The 21,441-nt window shown below is 39.1% G+C and overlaps 1 protein-coding gene across 15 annotated transcripts in view; it reads left to right on the forward strand.

Annotated features, from left to right (window-relative positions):
• The window catches only part of mctp1a (multiple C2 domains, transmembrane 1a), a 643,540-nt gene that overhangs the window by 437,956 nt on the left and 184,143 nt on the right, over positions 1 to 21,441 (forward strand). For all 15 annotated transcript variants that reach the window (XM_087999145.1, XM_087999160.1, XM_087999167.1 and 12 more), the window contains one exon: positions 5,767 to 5,886. In XM_087999145.1, the coding sequence (XP_087855271.1) occupies positions 5,767 to 5,886 (120 nt within the window). The remainder of the gene's footprint in view (positions 1 to 5,766; positions 5,887 to 21,441) is intronic.

Consider the following 21,441-nt stretch of genomic DNA (forward strand, 5'->3'; position numbering starts at 1 on the left):
ATTGCCAGATTGTCCATACCCCTTGCAAGAATGAAAAGAGGCTTGTAGATTTTTGTTTTTGTGATAAACATACAAGGGTTTGAGTATTTTGCTTAGCATAGACCTGCTAGGAGCAAGTTTAAAATGAGAATTTTTCAAAATATTGTCACGACATTGACAGAGTGAATAGCATACACAATGTTTTGAAAGAAAACATAGATTAACTGCCATGGAGAGATGTATCACAGTAGAGAGGAGGAGAAATGGACCAAAATGTGTAACAGGAAGAGGATATTTAACGTAAGTACTATTCCAGATTGTAGCTTTACAATAGCAGAATTGGAAATGGAGATATTTATTAGAACAATGCTTAGGTTAAGTTTGGGTGATGTAAGAAAACTATAACTCAAGTATGAGCAGGAAGAGCTCCATGGGCAGTTAATCTAGTGAGGTGTACCTTCAGTGACAATGAAGGAGTATCGGTCTAAGATTTAAAGCAGTGGAGATCCATAGTGGACAGTGAGAGAGTCTGCCATGGTATATACTTTTGAACAACTATCATCTTTTGTGACAACAAAATGAGTGCTTTCACAAAATAATCAATGTTAATAAATTTCACACAAATAAAAATGACAAAAAATGCAATTGATGAAAACCTAATATAGAAACTGGAAATGCTAGGAAAAGTCACAAGATCAGCCAAACTCTTTAAAGAGAAGAGTTTAACTTAGGGGTGTACTTTCCTCAGATTAATGTGTATATGCTCTTCATTGGGTTAGTTTTTTGGATATTCAACAATTTGGGTTTTGGGTTAATGTTGAAGGTGTGTACCGTTTATTTGTCTAATATTTTAGGCACATAACTTTCATCCAAGGGGTATATACAAAGCTAACCTGTTTTACACATTACAAAATTCTTGTTTTATTTATCTACAATCATTATCTTAAGGTTGATATGAATGAGTGATCAACAAGCTTTGTGAGACAGCATGTAAAAGAGACAAGAAAGTCAGTCAATAGATTGTGGTGAGGGGCATAGCACTCATTTGAGGCTCTCCTCTTCAATTGTATGTCACATCTGCCTCAGGGATTTGGTCTGTGAAAATTACTTTCTGAAGCACATTTCTCTCATATCATAGCATGAATAATATAATTTGCATAACCTTGCAGCCATTTCATCAACTACTTTCTATATTTTAGTTAACATTTCTCCATGTCAATTCAGATTTAGATATTATGTATCTTTAACATTTACTTCTTTTCACAACGTTCATGTATGTCCCATGCTACTACTAGACAATAATATTCTTGCAGTACTTTTGCGCTGTTCTTTCTTCTTTACTTCATTCCAGGTCCTTCTCGTCAGTGACACTGCATTAACTGCCTTGATATACTTCCACACTTCATCCACACATCTGTTCTGAGGTATCTTTTCCACAAGATACAAACCCTCAGGTGTCAAAGGTAAATTCCACGAGACTTGTGGCATCTAGACCCTTAAATCTGGCTGCATTATTCTGTGGCACAGTTATGCAATCATAGTTGCATTAATAAACTTTGCAACATTCGTATAAAATGAAGTTACTCAATAGCCACTTAGTAGTATGAAACAGTTAGGTCTAGAACGAAAATCCAAGCACATTTACTCATCGAATCCTTTAATTCATTTTTTAAAATTAAAGTAAACAAGTTCACCTCAGTGATTCCCAATGTTAAAAGAAGTCTAAGCCACTGTTCCTGCTCCACAGGACCTTTTGGAAATGTTGATGATGATCAACACAGCAAGATGTTCAATATCTTACTCCCCACATCCTCTATGTTGAGTCCATTAAGCAACTAAATCCTCTGTGAGTATGTAAAAATTGTTTCTTAGTATTAGAGGGCTGTCAACAGCTGTGGCACCATGCCTCTGTACCTATAGGATTTCCAACACAGAAAAGAACATCAGGGCATTAAAAATACATTCAAACATAGTACTTGAATTAGTTGTATTTATGTTAAATATCAAGACACAAATAAATTTGAAATGAGATTGTCCAACATGGCTCCAGGCAAAAAATGTACCAATATGTTTTAATCAATTTTTCAATTATATAGTTGCCCCTTACACCTTATAAAATTTAGCTTCCAGGGATGAAGCTAATTTTAAATTTTGAATAATATTAGTTAGCAGTGTCACATTATCTTATAGATATTTTTTATCTAATAACACCATGATCATGTAGAACCAATGAGTGGTGACAATACAGAAGGAGTCTATTTTACTGGTTGTGTCTGTGCCTGTTCTATGAAGGAGCTTTTCACCTAATGATACTCCTCTGCCTTCTCCTTATAACTCTTAAACTTCCTCCTTTTGAACAATAATCAGAATCTCTTTTGAAACACTCAATTAGCCCTACTTCTACCACATTGCAGATCCTAACAATCACTTCATAACTTTTTTTCATGTCATAATTTCTTTGCTCAGTTTCCTAAATCTGTGCCATCTGATTCTTGATCCTACTACCATTGGAAATTCTTTCTCTCTATCCACTCTGCCCAGATCGCCAATAATTTTTAATACCTTGATCAAATCACCCCTCAACGAAGACAGTCTCAACATCTTCAGTCTTTCTACAGGGACCACTTTTGTAAACTTTTCTGCACCCTCTATAAAGTCTTTACATGCTTCATAAAGTGCTTTTCCCAGAACCCGCCCAGTATTCTATTTGAAGCCAAACTAGAGTGTTATACAAGTTAAATGGAAATTTTTCGTTGTTGTACTCCATGCCTCTTTTGATAAAGCACACAATTCCATATGCTTCATTAACTGTTCTCTCAAACTTTCAATGATTTATACACATTACAATTGTATCCTTTGCTCCTGCCCCACTTTTAGAATCATCTCTCCAAGTTCTTTCTATCAAAATTAATTGCTTCACACATGATGTTAAATTTCATCTGCTACTTGTCTACTCATTACATCAAGCTGCCTATGTCCTTCTGAAGCTCCACACCAGCCAAATGATGGTTCAGAATACTTTGATATTTTGCATTACCTGCATTTTTGAAATTCAACTCCAAAGTCGAGATCACAAAATTTATCAGGAAGAGCACTAGTCCCTGGGGCACTGCACGACAAAACCTCCTCCAGTCTGAGAATCAACAAACTACCATTGCTCTGTTTCCTGTTTTTTAGCCAATTTTGTATCACTTGAGCTGAAACTTACATAAGCTCTAACTTTGCTCCTAGGCCTATCACTGACGCTTTATCACAGGTCTTTTGGAAGTCCATGCAGTACTATTATCTTTAGCTTTTTCTGTGACCTGATTGGACTCTAGCTACAATTAAGAAGCAATGAAGAACAATTGACATGTAACTTTACTAATTAAAACTCTTCTCCTTATCAATTTTAAATCTTTCCAGTGTCTGAACTACCTTTCTTTACCATGACACAGATAATATCTTCTTCCTTAATAAAGACAGGTGTAAAGTATTAACTGAATACCTCAGCGTGCCCATTACCTCCTGGTCAAAATTCCCTTTTTAGTCTCAATTCAGTCCCAAATCTCTTCTCATCTTTTTACCATATATATTCCTGGTTCTCAATTGTATTATCCATTGATGTTTGCGCTAGCCACATTTTTCTGCTTCATTTTAAATTCCTACCTCTGTTACATTCCAGAGAGATTTTGATTTGTTTACTTCCCTTGTCCCCATTGCAAGGAATGTAGACAGATTGAAATAACATTTTCAGACATGTTATGACATAACCTCTGGAGCAGGTGCAATTTGTAACCCAAAGGAAGGGATATTACCACTCTACTAAAACAGCCCTCATTGTAGGAATTTATCTTGACTGTTCTTTAGCTATTTCTTCTGCAACCCATTTTTAATTTGGGCCTGATACTAATCTGTGTTTTCAATTAACTGGTCTAGATCTATTCTTATGCCCTGAAATTAGCTTCCCTCCAGTAAATTGTTCTTTTTCTGGATACAAAGATTGCTGTCCTCAACATGATCCACTTGACTCCTCTCATTCCTGAAAAAAAAAGTCTAGCAATGCCTTCTTCCTTGTTAGATTAAAAAGATACTGCAGTAAATGCTCCTTACACTCTACAAACTCTAAACCCTCTCTTCCCTTTATAGTACTACTATTCCAAAATTATGCCCTCGCTATAACTACTTTCCAATTCTTTCATGTAACTTCCTTCAAAGTTTGTTTCTCAGGATCTTTCCCATTTACTGGCAGCATGTGGGCTACACTGAGCAATGTCATTGCACCTCCACTTTAGCCAAATCGATTTTGTCCTTTACCCATCTGAGATACTCTTGATTTACAGAAATGTGTTGTTACTCATAAGGAGTATTGCCACCTTCTTCATCTCCTTCCTACAGTTATTTTTGAATTTAGGATAAACACCCTTATCTTGGCAGATAAAGATTTAAGGTTTCAGTTTTGCAGACATCTTGGCTGAAACTGAATGTGTAAAATGGTTGCTCCTGTGAAAGGGAGGTAGTTTAAAACTGTTAAGGAAGAGGTAACCTTAGTCAGAGTTGAGTTTTAAAGTTCTAGATCAGAAGTGTTTTGTGAAAACTGTGAAGGATTTATTTGAAGCTGAGAAAATTTAAGCTTTTTTGTAAAAAGGCTTCAGAAAATAACAGATTCTCAAGATGGAACATTGAAGCCGTTGTTAAATTAAGTCTTATAAACTTGAACTAGAAGGGAATCCTTTGTTCTGTAAGTACTGTAAAGGTGGGTTTTGCGATTAAATTGATTGTATTTTATTGTGAGTTTCAAGATCTTTAAATTCATATTATATGTGAATGGTTTTGTTAATTTATCTTCATCTCTTTTGCATAATAAATTTGCAGCATTGTGTGTTTGTGTTTTTGTGAAAGAGTACCTCATTAATTCAAAATAAAAGATCTATCAAGCCAGCTGGGATCTGACTTGTCCAGTAGAAATCAGCTTGGATCATAACAATAATATTAGTATCCAGATGGTATGTCAGTGGTTTACTAAATGGGACACATGATGTAAGTATGGGTTCGAAACCCTCTAAGTAAAACATTTATTCTCTTTTTGGACTGAAGTGGGATTCTCCTTATTTTTAGATTTTATCTTTTGTATTAATTTCTTGAATTCCCTCCATTAGTGATGTTGTGGGTCATCCTGTATTAAATGGATGGTAAGGCATCTTACCACCACCTGTCAAGAACAACTAGGGATGGGCAATAAATGCTGGTCCAGCCAGCAATGCCTACATTCCATGAATGGATAAAAGAAATTACAGATTTTGCTGAGGCATTGAAGAAATTGCAGAATGGAGAGGAAATTTGATCTAAGGTAGAAGATCAGCCATGACTATTTTGAAAGGTAGAACAGACAAGAGGAGCTATATAATGTACTTCTGATCCTTAGTCTTTATATTGTTGTGTGAACTGGATTCCACTGCTTTTCCCACTATTTTCCATGACCTTCAAGACATCCCCACTGCCAGAATATGCAGCTCCCTCTCTACTTTTCTTCACAGCTTTTTTAGAATTTCCACCTCCGTCTGTAAAGAGCAAGTAGGTTGTGGCATAAATTATTGGGTTTCTTTGACTGCTTTACCTCATTCATTGCAAAGAGGATTTTGTTTAGTCAAGATGTTTGGGTAAGTGTTTTACCTTCAGTAGTTTTTAAACATATAAATAGGAATATTCTTATAACTACCCTGAGGCTTGACATTCCTTTAGTTGTTATTCAATGCTTTGTATCAAATAGTGGGTAAGAAATATTAACACTCATCTTGCCTTTCTCAGCTACTCCAGAAAAACTACTACCGTGTGAGGCGCTGCATCATGGTACTGGTCAATACTGGTCGTTACATTAACAGCTGCTTTGAATGGGAATCACCACAGAGGAGTCTCACAGCTTTCCTGGTATGTGGAATTCACAGGCAAAATCAACACAGAAATGTTTTTGGATCTTGGATGTATTAATGAAATGCATAGTCATGCTCACTGATTGAAACACAGTCTGACGTGGCCAGAAAAGGGTTTATCAACACTTCCAATTAAATTCAGTGAAATAATGTATTTATGTTAGGCTTACCTAGGAACACTTTGGCACTGTAGTAAGTATATTAATAAATAATTTCCACTGAGTGGAATAATAAATTAGTTTACATAAGAGTGACGATCATGAATGTTGATTGAAAGTGAAAGAAAGGCCGTGGGAATATATTTAATGCAAAATGCTTTGCAATCCATGGGTCAATCTCTTGTCTAACTGGAGCTATCATGAATTCAATAAGTAATGCTTACTCCCATAAAACCCAGTTTGTTGTGATTTTAATGGGAGGTTGCATGACGTTTGCGAGTCTGAAGTGGAAGGATGAAACTAAGAGGTTGAGGTTCTTCAGTTCCGTAAATGTTTTCTGTCTCTCACTGAAGCCCAGCCAGATCGACTACCTGCCTAGTGGTGCAAGAAGGGATTTCAAAATAGGAAGCCATGGTGAGGATCCATGGAATAGTCCGAAACAGTCAGATATCTGATGATGGAGGAGGGATCCCTGGGCAATAATGTGGCAATAGGGAGTGGTCAGAGTAAAAAGATTCCAAGGCTTCTTTGGAAGAGCCATGCTTTACCTCTGTAACTCGCATGATGGAATAAGCTGCCAGAGGAAGTGGTGGAGGCTGGTACAAGTACCGCATTTAAAAAGCATCTGGATATGTGAACAGGAAGGGTTTAAAGGGATATGGCAAATCTGACTAGATCAATTTAGGATGTCTGGTCGACATGGATGAGTTGGACCAGAATGTCTGTTTCCGTTCTGTACATCCCTATGACTCTATGACTGATCCACAGTTCAACTCGTGGAAGATATGACCTGATGTGGAAACACAATAGCTGCTGTGGGTGGATCTGCCTAAATTCCAGGTTGGGTAATCTGAACACAACATGTGTGTTTAGAGATAGACTCCTGTCACATACTGCAGAAAATGGCATTTGTAAGAACAGGTTGAGATCAGAATAAAGTAGGAAGATTCCAGGATCAGAGAATGGCTATTTATTTTCTTCATTTTAACTCCCTTCTTCAGCTGAAGAGGTGTGATGGTTACTACCAAGGATACTATTTCAGCTTGCAACTTGTAAAATTGATAGTACCATCTGATGCAGCAGAATCAATGGAAAATAACTATTTCACTTTCCCTGATCTACCCAAAGAATACTGCTGTTCAATTTGGGTTCAGGAGCCATCACACTGATGTGGTAGTTGCCTACTTTTGAAACTATTGACCTGTTGGTTTTCTCTACTAACACGTACTGAACCTTTGGATGGCCAGGAAAAACATCCTCCTAAGAGAAATTGACAGCAAATAAAGCATTCCCATTGATGTAGAACCTCAAAAAAAAACATGTGCTTGTATGAAATCCAGTAATGCCTACCTGAACAAACTCTGCACTTGACAGACTAATGACAGCCCCATCTCTCAAAGCCACACTCCTGCTTGACTGCAAGTATACTGCAAGTATCAAAAGTTTCAACCTAGTAACTTACCTGAATAGTGACATTCCAGATTTCAACCTTGCAAAAAAATCTACCAATCATTTCATGACTGGCTAGGGAAGATGTGACCTCTTTCGCCCCAAGTGAGGAACAGCTCACTTTCTGCTCATCTGACTGTGGCCAACCAATTTAGAGCATTGCCCACGTTCCTTGAGATAGCCATTGCTGGTAGCAACACAACTATTCACACTGTATCAGCTGAAGCTGTTGGATTGTTAGTTCCAACATCACACTATAAGTATTTCCTAAAACTGCCAAATGAATAATTAAAAAATAACTTACTGATTTTTCTTTCTGCATTGATAGGCTAATTTGACTGACAGTTGAATGATAACCAGGCTCAATTCTGCCCTCGCTGTCTATGCATGCACACTTTCCAGCACAATACTGATCAGGCCAGAGCTCTGTCTGAATTATTTCTCCTGAACCAAAGGGCACTAAGGCTAATTCCAATTCCTTGTCACAGCCCTGATTGAGAACAGCTAATGCAGCACAGGCTAGGAATCAAGCTTTAAACATTTTAAAAATTAAGGTGCTCTGGATGCTGACAATTTAGACTAAGAATAAAACAAAATACTGTGCAGGTCTATTAGTATCTGTGGAGAGATAAATAGAGTAAACCTTTTATACTACTTAGCTCTCATCAATCCAATAGTGGAATCATTTCTTTGAATTCATTCATGGGGATATGAGTTTCGCAGGTTAGGCCAGACTTAATCCTATGTGCTCTTGAGTGGATGGTGTGAGCTGCCTGTGAACTGCTGCAGCCCTTGGCATGTATATAAACCCACAAAGAAGTATGTGTAGGATTTTCAACCAATGATACTGAAGGAACAGGGATCATGTTCCAAATCAAAGTGGTGTGTGACTTGGAGGGGAACTTATACATAGTGGTATTTTATCCATCTGCTGCTCTTATCCTTCTAGGAAGCAGAGAATGCGGGTTTAGAAGGTGCTGTTGAAGGAGTCCAGGTGACGCGCTGAAATACATCTTGTAGATGATATAGACTTCTGCCTCTATGCATCGGTAGTGAAGGGAATAGATATTGGAGGTATTGGATGAGGTGCCAGACAAGCAGGCAGCTTTGTTTTGGATAGTGTCAAGATTATTTCGTGTTTGGGACAAACATTATGGAGACAGGAGATCAAATACCTACCACAGAATTCATAACCTTTGTCCTGTTCTTGCAGTCATAGTTTTTATATTGCTGGTCCAGTTTAGTTTCTAGTCAATGAAATCCCCTCCCAGGATGTTCATAGTGGCGGATTCAGTGATGGTAATGACATTGAATGGTATGAAGGGATTGCTTCATTCTTCTTGGAGGTGGTCATTGACTGGCATTTATATAGCATGAACATTACTTGCAGCTTATGGGCATAGGCTGATTAAGTATCTGAGGATTGACAAATGGTGGGGAACATTGTGTAATTATTACATAGAGTGAATCGAATTTACTGAAGATTTGCATCTATGACTCTGGCAACAGGACACATTCCTCTCAGCAACTCTGGCTGAGGATAGTTGCGACTGCTTAAAACTCTTCATACACTACAAATGCCATTTCCAGAGCGAGAACAGCAATACCAACTGAAATTAATATAGCACCCTTAATGTAGAAAACCTCACTGGAGTGTACTGAGGCAAAAATAGATGCCAAGACAAAAGAGAGTTTTCAGAAAGGAGCCAAGAGGTTGTCAAATGTATTAAAAATGATTAGTTTACTTGATGTTATTAAGATCACATTGGAGACTACAACGAGCCCAGCTAAATGTTAGTGCCCTAAAGTTAAAGATTACAACTTGTAAATCCAGGTTGATATGTAGCTTGAAGGGCAATACAACCAGATATTAAATTGATGCAGTTGCAATATAAGTGATTTAATAACATTTCCTGAAACTTGTTGTGATCTTCTGTCTTTACATAGAATAATAATTTGATTTCTCAAGAAATGTAAAGAACTAAATACTTGACTATCCCTTGATCACGTTGAACTGCTCAATGATCTTCACACAAAGAAGTTGTTTCCAATATTATTTCCATATGGATTTTCTTTGCAGCTTAATGTCATGAGTTTAAAGTTTGCTGAGGAGTTCTATTCATAGAAATTATTGCAGTTGGAAGCTTTGCTTATTCATTATTGGTCACACATCAAAAGTATGATTAATGTAACTAAGTTTACAAATCCTCCTGTGTAATGTGTATCTGGAGCTGTTCTACTATATTGTGTTTCAGGTACCAGCTGCAAGAACTTCACAGCCTTGCAAATAGGAGAGGATTGAGTCTGTGCTCATTTGCAAAAGTTGAATAAATATAGTAGTAGGGTCCATTGCGCTAAAGGTTGTCTACCAGAATAACTTAACTCTGCAGGTTTATGGTGGAAACTCAATTTAGTTTACAAATATGGACAGCATAAACTATCCTAACCTGTTCTCATATTAACTAGAACTAGTTAGTAAACTGGCCATACTGCTACTTAGCAATGATATATGTTATTTTGCAGACATATTGGTACAACTGCACAGTTAATAACTTGAAAATGTTTAATGAATTATTCAACATTTAATGGTCATTTTCCACTTATGATAACCTGGCCCCCTCCTTCCAGAATTACATATTCAGATTCACTCACCTTGATAAAACTCTGTAAGATAGAATCCTCAGCATATTTGCCCACATGGTCTGTATTAAAGTTACTTCTCCAAACAAGCATGCTTGCATTCTCATTACTTCTTCTCACCCAGCCTCAAATTCCTCTTGCCCTCCATGTACTGTTTTGTTTACTGTGTAACTTTGGGTCCAATATCAAGTTTAAAATACACCTTCCATTACTTCCCATTATATTTGTAGGTCAAACTGAATGGTCTCCCAGAAATATTCTGTTTTTCTGCTTAAGTTATTTTGAAAGGATGGATTGTGAAATCTAAGCAAGCGCAAATGTGATGCTAAATGTTTTGACAGATTGATCTTAATTTTCAGCTGGTTACAATCTTTTAATCTTCATTATTCTTATAAAAGGCTATCAAGTATTAATCAAACACATTAAATAAAGCAATATTGCAAGATTCAGCAACACCCTAATGTAGTAATGTAGAAATGCAGGAAGGTAAGCAATTGATGTGAGGGTGTTTGATTTTAACCTAATTCAACTGACAGGAGTTAAGAAGAGGATCTTGAAAGTGGAAAAGCTTTTCTGACTTACCCTTTCTTATTTAAAGCCAATTGCCACAGTTTGTAACTACTCACTCACATTAGGGGCTAAAATACATGTTAAAAGCTAGCAAGAGACTCGGAATTAATGCAAATCATGGTCATATTGTGTTTAAAATTACCATCTCAGAATGACTTTAGTTTACAATGGAGGCTGAAGTCAGTTTACTGAACTGGATGGCATAACCAATGCATTTCCATTCCTCATGTAACTGGGACTGATAAACTGATCAAAGCTAATATGCAACGCTGAATTCATACCAAAGATATGCAATAATGTACAAGACAAATTGACAATCAGTAACAACCTGCAATATTCTTTTCACCAATCCCTGAGAAAAGATTTATGTTTGGATGCTGCAGGCAATTGCACTGCCATCTGGATAGATAGGCAACAGAGAGGCAGGAAGAAATGAGAATTCTTACCCAGAGTGTTTTGTGTGACTGAATGATCAAAAGTCACCCTTTCCCCTCACCTTATCTGTTTCACTGAAAGGCAAGCTGGTGCACAATGGTAGGCAAGGTGACAGTTGCTACATTCAGAGAAACCCACGGTGCCAAAACTTAACTCCAGATGTTAAGAATGTAAGAGAAATGCTGAGGCACAGTAACATCTGCCTACCTTGAGGCTGTAGTGACATTTAATAAAAATAGTGAAACTGCAAAAGAGGCTAATCAGCAGATATGCTGCCTCTTCAACTATCCATCACCTTAAATATCTGGTAAATAGAAGCACTGTAAACTTTTTAAGCAGAAGTTCACATGCAAAAGTCGATACATCATTTTAAAGGATCAACTTCTAACCTTTTTTTATGGGATTGCAGATAATTTGCTGGGCCAGCATTTTTTTGTCTGCATTAAATGAGACTTTTCAGGTTGTATTCTCATCTGTGTGACACTATTCAGCATTTGCATTTGATATTTTACACAGTTAATTTCTGGTCTGAAAGCCCCCTGGGATTTGAACTGTAGTGCTACTTGAGAGAGGCAGAGTATTGATCAGCTAACATTTCCCTTACATTTTTTGTATGCCATAAAATTAATGAGACTTCAAGCCAAAAATGTCAAAGTACTCCAATAAGCAATGATGATTAGTTTTACATTTACAATCTCCGGTCTGTTCAAATTAATAAATTGCGGATTATTAAAAAAGCCTAGCTCCTGCTTACTGAACACTCTCTGCAACATGGGGCAGTATACTTATGCAATGTTTGGGATAATCATTAATTTCACAGTATGCTTTGTTTGCTTTGATTATTATATCTTTAAGAACACATAATGGTATTTTTGAGATTATCTCCCTCCTTAAAGAAAAATATATCATAAAAGCAATAACGTAGCTTTGCAGTCATTTGAGAGGAAAGATTTATTTAGATTCATGAGATGTTGGCATTGCTGGGTGGGCCAGCAATTGTTGAGCACCCCCTAATTGCCCTTGAGAAGATAATGGTGAGGTATCTCTTGAACCACAGCAGTCCATTTGGTGCAAGTAAACCCACAATGTCATGAAGTGTAAAAGAATGGTGTGCTGATACTTTTGGAAGTATTTTATTTTCAATTGCTAATTAACTTACAAGTTACCCAACAGTTATTGACTACTTTGTAATGTCTTCTTTGGAAGTATGTGTATTTTGTTTGGCATCAGTTAATTTTAAGTTGACCCTGACAGCTGCAACAGGGTGACAGGCAGAAGTATGCTTTGTGTTTGGCAGTGTGAATAGAAACACTGATCAAATCAATTGGGATCAGCCGCCCAAAGATAGACTGATAGATGTTTGGTTTCAGTCTGTTGGCATAGTTTGGGAGGTGGGGGACAGGTTGATAAAGCAATCTGGAGGCTTGATTTCTAGCTAGTAATCTTCATTAACTTAGTGCTTGAGGTGCATTCTATTGAATTGTTCCACAAAATCTTTAATGTATATGCCTTTTACATACACTGAGGGAACTGCTGTGGGTTTGCAGCTCTTATTTTGCATTTTTATCTCAAGTTTCAAACATTCAGTTGTTCTCACCTTATCCCTATGATTGTTTGTATTTAGCTACACTCTTTAATGACTCCTAGTCTTAATTTATGCATAACTTCTTTTTGCTGTATTCTTGAATTTCCATTGGGTTTTCACCTTGAACTGGTTGCTCTGATTGTTGGGTCCCATATGTACTCAGCAATGCTACTCTAAGGTCAGGTGCCTGTATCTATTGAGGATGATCTTCTGATTTATTCCCCTGTTACACAAAGATTAATTACAATGAATTAAGCAAAGTATATGTTTTGTCAGACACTGGCAAAAATACTTTGGAGCCTGAAGTAACTTAAGACTTATAAAAAGGATGAAATCTTGTTTTGAAGAAGGGTCACTGGACCTGAAACAGTAACTCTGCTTTCTTTCTTCAGTTGCTGCCAGATCTGATGGTTTTTCCAGCAATTTCTCATTGTGTTTATGATACCCCACATCCACAGTCCTTTGTTTTTATGAAATCTTGTGCTGCTACTGGGGCAGGAAGCAAGTTGTCAGCAGGAATGTAATGAAATGGGAGGCCAAAAATCAGCTTCGTAATGGAAGAATGAAACCAATCTATTAAGTTCACTAAATGTGTTCATCAATGCATGTCATGCATGCTAATTAAAAAGCAGTCTCACCAGAATTAAGTACCACTTTTCAATTGTTATTCAAGAGTGAGCAATGCACGCCTTTAGATTTTTGACTGCATTTTAGACCTGTGTAGCAGGTGCGTTAGTCTTGGTGGTTTTGAACAGAATGGCCACTGGGTTTTACTGTCCTGAAAGAGCATCGTTCAATGATGTGGTGATTGAAATCAGATGGAGGCAGCTTAACGGGCATGGGGCAGGAAGGCTGACTGAGGGAGTGTGGAGCAGGAAGGAAGGCAGACTGTTTGGGACAGGGAGGAAGGCAGGGAGACCAGGCAGGAAGCAGACAGGGAGAGAGCCCCTCTTCAACTTAACCTGCTGCCACCAAAGGTAGATTGAGTAGCACAAGTACTTTGGAATGCACTTGGATAAATCCCCAGCGTACTATGGTGGCCCTGCTCCTTGCTGACTGTGTGCAATACAGCACCCTGACTACTTGAGGCAAAGGAGCCATTAGGGGGATGTTGAAGTGCCCAATTCCCCTCTCACCTGATGATTGCTTCAGTATACCATTACACCATGCTTACTTTAGTGGAGTGTAGGTCTGAGTTTCTATCCATAAGCAACTGACAACTCTGCCATATCAAGCCTTCCATGGCAGTTACCAGCCAACCTTAGGAGGAAGCAGAATGCACAGATGTTTTAACCAGGATTGTACGAGCAACATGGATAGACTCACCTAGCCTTCACTTAAGTCTGTCCATAGCATCTGGCATCTTTTCCTGATGTTGTCTAACCTATCTGTAAACCACCATCAGATTTCTTATAGTGGGTTGATTCAACTGCATGGGACCCAGCTCTGTTTTAGTCTCCAATTGTCAGGGAACTCAAATGTCTGATCCTCCATCAACTGTGGAGCCCGTGTCCATAATAAGACCATAAGACCATAAGACATAGGAGTGGAAGTAAGGCCATTCGGCCCATCGAGTCCACTCCGCCATTCAATCATGGCTGATGTGCATTTCAGCTCCACTTACCAGCGTTCTCCCCGTAGCCCTTAATTCCTCTAGACAACAAGAATCTATCAATCTCGGCCTTGAAGACATTTAGCGTCCCGGCTTCCACTGCACTCCGTGGCAATGAATTCCACAGGCCCACCACTCTCTGGCTGAAGAAATGTCTCCGCATTTCTGTTCTGAAATGACCCCCTCTAATTCTAAGGCTGTGTCCACGGGTCCTAGTCTCCTCGTTTAACTGAAACAATTTCCTAGCATCCACCTTTTCCAAGCCATGTATTATTTTGTACATCTCTATTAAGTCTCCCCTTAATCTTCTAAACTCCAACGAATACAATCCCAGTATCCTCAGCCGTTCCTCATATGTTAGACCTGTCATTCCAGGGATCATCCGTGTGAATCTCCGCTGGACACGTTCCAGTGCCAGTATGTCCTTCCTGAGGTGTGGGGACCAAAACTGGACACAGTACTCCAAATGGGGCCTAACCAGAGCTTTATAAAGTCTTAGTAGTACATCTCTGCTTTTATATTCCAACCCTCTTGAGATAAGAGACCACATTGCATTCGCTTTCTTAATCACAGACTCAACCTGCATGTTTACCTTTAGAGAATCCTCGACTAGCACTCCCAGATCCCTTTGTGCTTTGGCTTTATTAATTTTCTCACCATTTAGAAAGTAGTCTATGCTTTTATTCTTTTTGCTAAAGTGCAAGACCTCGCACTTGCTCACGTTAAATTCCATCAGCCATTTCCTGGACCACTCTCCCAACCTGTCTAGATCCTTCTGTAGCCTCCCCACTTCCTCAGTACTACCTGCCTGTCCACCTAACTTCGTATCATCGGCAAACTTCGCTAGAATGCCCCCGGTTCCCTCATCCAAATCATTAATATATAATGCGAACAGCTGTGGCCCCAGCACCGAACCCTGCGGGACACCGCTCGTCACTGGCTGCCATTCTGAAAAAGAACCTTTTATCCCAACTCTCTGCCTTCTTTTAGACAGCCAATCCTCAATCCATCCCAGCAGCTCACCTCGAACACCATGGGCCCTCACCTTGCTCAGCAGCCTCCCTTGTGGCACCTTATCAAAGGCCTTTTGAAAGTCTAGATAGACCACATCCACTGGGTTTCCCTGGTCTAACCTACTTGTTACCTCTTCAAAAAATTCCAACAGGTTTGTCAGGCATGACCTCCCTTTACTAAATCCATGTTGACTTGTTCTAATCAGACTCTGCTCTTCCAAGAATTTAGAAACCTCATCCTTAATGATGGATTCTAGAATTTTACCAACAACCGAGGTTAAGCTGATTGGCCTATAATTTTCCATCTTTTGCCTTGATCCTTTCTTGAACAAGGGGGTTACAACAGCCATCTTCCAATCATCCAGGACCTTTCCTGACTCCAGTGACTCTTGAAAGATAATGTGCTTCCCATACTGTGACTCTGAGACTAATCTAGAATATGAACTCACCGAGCTGGTTGTTATCGTGTGAATGAAGGGTGGAAGGGAATGCTGTAGCAGTACATCATTTAAGGGCTCTGAGTTACCAACCTCAGAACTGGTGGTCAATATTCGGCTGCCTCTTGGTCTTGCTTCTAGATTCTAAACTGGAAATCAAAAAGAATTAACTCAGCCACAAACCCTTTTCCCACGTGTTTCTTTCAATATAATTCTGCATATGCATTGATTACTACAAATGTGGAGGCACCCTCATAAGACACACTTTAGAGATGTGGTCCTCTATTGTCAGTTCTATGGCCTCTTCCTCGCTGTAGTAAGGTGTTCAGGAAGACATGTAAAGTCTAGTGGGTGGCCTTCCTGTTGCCTGCCCAGCCCACCCTGTGACTGATAGGGTCTCATTTCTCTGCCATTGGTATTTTATCCACAGCAGGAGGAAACTGATACCATATGAGAAGTATTACTGCTTCAGCTGCACTGCTTGGTAATTGGCAAGCTCCTTTGCTAACTTTCTGGGTCCATCAGAAGCAATTGTCTTAATCCTCCCCCCTGCCCTCTTGAACCCAGCTTGCCACCTCATTCACCTTCCTCACTTAGACACTCGAGCCCAGATTCAGCTATGCTCTTTGACAATGGGGTTAGAACAATGTCTCCTGCTGCTGGCTGGCACAGCTGGGATTACAGAGTTGACAGGCATTAAATGGACTGCAGCTCTCCAAGACTCGCTCTAAAAACATTAAAACACTGTTGTCTGCATTATGTGGCCTGCAAGCAGCAGATCGGATTTTGGGTAGGATCCCCCAGCAACATTTTGGCCCGGTGCGCACAAGGACTATGGCAGCCCATTAAATCCAACCCTTGATCATACTGAATTTTTTTTTACATTTGCAATTAAAGCTTTCTTACATATTGATTGTGTGATATATCTTATTCAAAGATTGTGACTGTGAAACTTGAGGAGGAGACAATCTGTGGCTGAGACACAGCATAACCTCAGTTCCTAACATATAGATTGTTTTACTTTTAAACTTCTCATAGTTTCCTTTGGGAGACCACGAGCTGTTAAACCACACAATGCCTCAGGCAGAAAGCAGTTAACTCTACTCTAGAGCTTCGTTAGGGAAGAAATACCAAAGGCAAAATTTATTTCAGGTTTTGCTTTTCCATTTTTCTAAAATATTAATGATGAAATCTTGTGGAAACTAAGAAGACATTTCTCTTGTTCTGATGTTAACCTTTACCCTATTGTTTATAATATACATACATGGTATGTTTCAACATCTTTTATAGCATAATTGCACCCCTTCCGCTTAGATTTTCTATTTTATTAAGCAAATTACAAAACAGCGTACAAAAAAACATTTACAGCTGTACACAAGCGACAGCAATTTTACAAGGGAGAGGAGCAGCAAAGCTAGGCCCCAAACTCTACCGTTCAACCATTTTACAGGGAGATGAGGACAAACCTCAAATCTCAGTTCCACATATGACAAGACAGTGACAATGACATTTGTACATTAGACAATACTGTTACATACAAAAGTGCAGACAATACAGACCCAGCAAGCCCCCGCCCCTCCCACCTTCCAACCACTCTAAGGCAGCCCACCCCTACCCACCTTCGGTCCACCCCATGCCCCTTCCAGTTCTTGGTCCACCCTGACACACCTTTCGACCACCTCCGGGACAGCCCGCCCCGGTACCTGCCTGGGGTGACAGCGGTCAGGACGGCCTACCCACCTTCCGGCTTCACTAACCACCCTCAGCACCTTTTGACCACCTCTGGGGCAGCCCGCCCTGGTACCTGCCCGGGGTGACAGCGCTGAGGACGGCTACCCACCTTCTGGCTCTCGGTCTACCCCTACGTACCTTTGGGCTCTCACCCACCCCAATGCGCCATCCGGCCAGTGGGCTATCCTGGCACACCTTCCGGCCACCTCTAGGACAGCCCATCCCCTTCCCTGGGACGACAGCGCCCTTCTGCTTAGAAACCCGTGTTCAACCTTTATCATAGGCCCTGAGTTAATTCCAAATTTCAAAATAATTTGCATATGCTTTGAGGCATATTGCTTAAAAGTAACCATTTTGGCATGGTGGAATGAATGTGTATTTGTTGTAAATAGCTAATATTTACATTGTTTCCAGGTTACAGTTTGGAAAATGAGTAAATATGATATGACTTTATTCAAGCAAAATGCCTTATTTAGTAATCTTAGTAGCTGCAAGTTTCTAATTGGACAGAGAACGCTGCATTATTTGTTTCTGGCCCATTTTGAAACATCATTGGAGGCTTTTTTATTGGTTAGATAAAATAACTGTAAAATATTTGTGTATTAATGAATACACTAAAGTCTTGCAAGTAATTGTTGATTGTCATTTTATAGAAATGTTTTGAGGTCTGAATATTAACAAACCGCAGATTAAAAAAATGTTGATTATGATCAAAATTGAATATTTCTAAAGGGATTGATGAATCAAACAAAAATACTCCCTTGTATCAATGCTATGCAATGTTAGGTTTAACTTGTTAAGGAATGAAGTGGCCTGTATTTACAGTGAAGATCATGGATGAGGGCATTTCAAACAGAAAAACATAAATATGGGTGCCCTGTACATCCTGCAGAAATTAATTGCAGGATATGTTTTCATCTTTTCAAAATGTTTCTTACCTGATAGAGGCTGGACATAGGAGCTATGGGGTCTGGTAGGGAGCATGTATCCTTTAAAACATTACAAGGATATTATCAATAAAAAGCAGCCATGGACTTTGAAAGGGTAAGGAAATACATAAAACTGAAATAAAAGAAGTGTAAGAACCTTCATAGGCCCTAGCAGCTGGGAGAGATACAACGAATGACTGAATCTGACAAAACGGAAACTTACAAAATAAAAAAAAAACTATATTAGGACAGTGATGACCATCTAATGTGAGCCTTTTGAAAGCTGATAACAGTGATATTGTCAATAGTAGGAAATAGTAGGCAGATTGAATAATTATTTTGCATCAGGACTTAGGGTAAAGGAAGACCATAGTATGTCAGATCTCTCAAGGACACTAATATTGAATGGGGGGAAAGTTTATAATGTAAATAAAGTAAGGAAGATAATGATGTTAGTAAACTAGGACAATTCCCCAGGGGCCAGATGATTCCTATCTCAGGATTTGGAAGGAAATAGGTGAGAACATTACAGATGCCTTTACGATAATCAACCGAAACTCTTTCAATTGGGAATTATATTTTAGGAAAATTGTGCATGCTATTCCATATTTAAGAAAGCCAAAACAAGCAAATCAGGAAATTATAGATCATTTAGCAAATGAATTTCAATGTAGGCAAGTGTGAGACCATCCATTTTGGAGGTAAATAGAAAAGGACCGAATAATTTATAGAAAGCTTACCAGTCCAAACAGACTTGTGGGCCCAATTACCTAATCCATTTAAGATGGCAGGAACAGATACAAAAAGTAATCAAAACAACTAATATAATGCAAGACTTATAAATAGAATGTATGGGGACGGAGTTTAACCTACCAACATGTAAAACCTTGGTTTGCTCAGACCGTGAATTGTTCTGAACACTATATCTTAAGAGTAGTGTACTGACCATGGACTGTTTGCAGTTTAGATCTTTTGGAATGATTCCTGATATTAAGGGTGTAGTTACAAGGTGAGATTACCCAAAAGAGGGTTATATTCCTTGGTATTCATATGGAGGCGGACCTAATTTAAGATTTCAAGCAATTAAAAGCAGGAATAAAAGTAAGTGTGTAGAAACTGTTTTTCCTGGCCGGGGATTCCATAAAAACAGGGCAATGTCTAAATAATCATCCCAGATCTTCCATCAGTGGTATTCAAAAACATTTCCATGTGATGGCTGCAATTTTAATACTATCTTCTACAAATGGCTTTTGAGGATTCATTGTTAATTTTAAAAGTGAAAATTATAGTTTTGTGATAACCACAGCGAATATTGGACCAAAGTGCAGCACCACACAAGTAACAAAGACCAAAGTAGTTATGTAGTGCCAAAAGCAGAAATTGCTGGAAAAGCTCAGCAGGTCTGGCAGTATCTGTGAAGTGAGCTCTGAGGATGCGTCACCAGATCTGAAACTATAACTCTAATTTCTCTTCACAGATGCTGCCAGACCTGCTGAACTTTTCCAGCAATTTCTGTTTTTGTTTCTGAAATACAGCATCCACAGTCCCTCCGGTTTTTAAGTTGTTATATAGTATTAAGTTGTAGATCAACCATGATCTTACCAAACAGGAACAGATCATGAGGCAGTATGGTGTTAGTTGAGTATCTACACTCCAATGAGTGAAGATCCCATGTCAGAATGTCAAAAATAATGCAATGGCTAATCATTATAGTTGGGAATCAGATACCACAGGATACCACAGGAAGATCATTGGACTCAGAATTGGGTATCGGGGGCTGGACAATAGAAAGGTTAAATATTCCGAGGTTGAAGATCAGAAACTTGAGAGTTGGATGTCACAGCGGTCAGACATCATCAAGGTAGGGATCATATGACATGTAGTTAGATACCATGACAGTGGGAGTGAATTGAATATGGCAGAAGTCCGGTCACAGTGACGAGTGATGTGGCAGAAGACTGGAGGTTGGCTACCGTGGTGCCACTACTTAAGAAAGGTGGTAGGGAAAAGCCAGGGAAGTGTAGATTGTTGAGTCTGACATTGGTGCTGGGCAAACTGTTGGAGGGAATCCTGAGGGACAGAATTTACGTGTATTTGGAAAGACAAGGACTTATTAAGGACAGTTAACATGGCTTTGTGTGTGGGAAATGATGTCTTCCTAACTTAATTGAGTTTGTTGAACAAGTAACAAAGAGGATTGATGAGGGCAGAGCACTCAGCATGATCTATATGGACCTCAGTAAGACGTTCAAAAAGATTCCTCATGGTAGACTAGTTAGAAAGGTTAGATCACATGGAATACAGGGAGAACTAGCCATTTGGGTACAGAACTGACTCGAAGGTAGAAAACAAAGGATCATGGTGGAGGGTTGCCTTTCAGACTGGAGGCCTGTGACCAGTGGTGTGTCACAAGATTGGTATTGGGTCCACTGCTTTTCATCATTTATATAAATGATTTTGATGTGAACACAGGAGGTAAGTGTGCAGATGACACCAAAATTGAAGGTGTAGTGGAAAGCAAAAAAGGTTACCTCAGAGTACAAGGGGATCTGGATCGGATGGGCCAATGGGCTGAGAAGTGGCAGTTGGAGTTTAATTTAGATAAATGTGTGGTGCTGCATTTTGGAAAGGCAAATCAAGGCAGGATTTATACAATCAATGTTAAGGTCCTGGGAAGTGTTGCTGAACAAAGAGGCCTTGGAGTGCAGGTTCATAGCTTCTTGAAAGTGGAGTCGCAGGTGGATAGGATAGTGAAGAAGGTGTTTGGTATGCTTTCCATTATTAGTCAGAGTATAGACGTTGGGAGGTCATATGTTGCAGCTGTACAGGGCATTGGTTAGACCACTTTTGGAATATTGTGTGCAATTGTGGTCTTCCTCCCATCAAAAGAATGTTGTAAAACTTGAAAGGGTTCAAAAAGATTTACAAGGATGTTGCCAGGGTTGGAGGGTTTGAGCTATAGGGAGAGTCTGAACAGGCTGGGGCTGTTTTCCA

This window comes from Chiloscyllium plagiosum, unplaced genomic scaffold, assembly GCF_037043375.1.
Source record: "Chiloscyllium plagiosum isolate Xiang-an unplaced genomic scaffold, Cpla_swu_hap1 HiC_scaffold_2, whole genome shotgun sequence".
Taxonomy (NCBI): Eukaryota; Metazoa; Chordata; class Chondrichthyes; order Orectolobiformes; family Hemiscylliidae; genus Chiloscyllium; species Chiloscyllium plagiosum.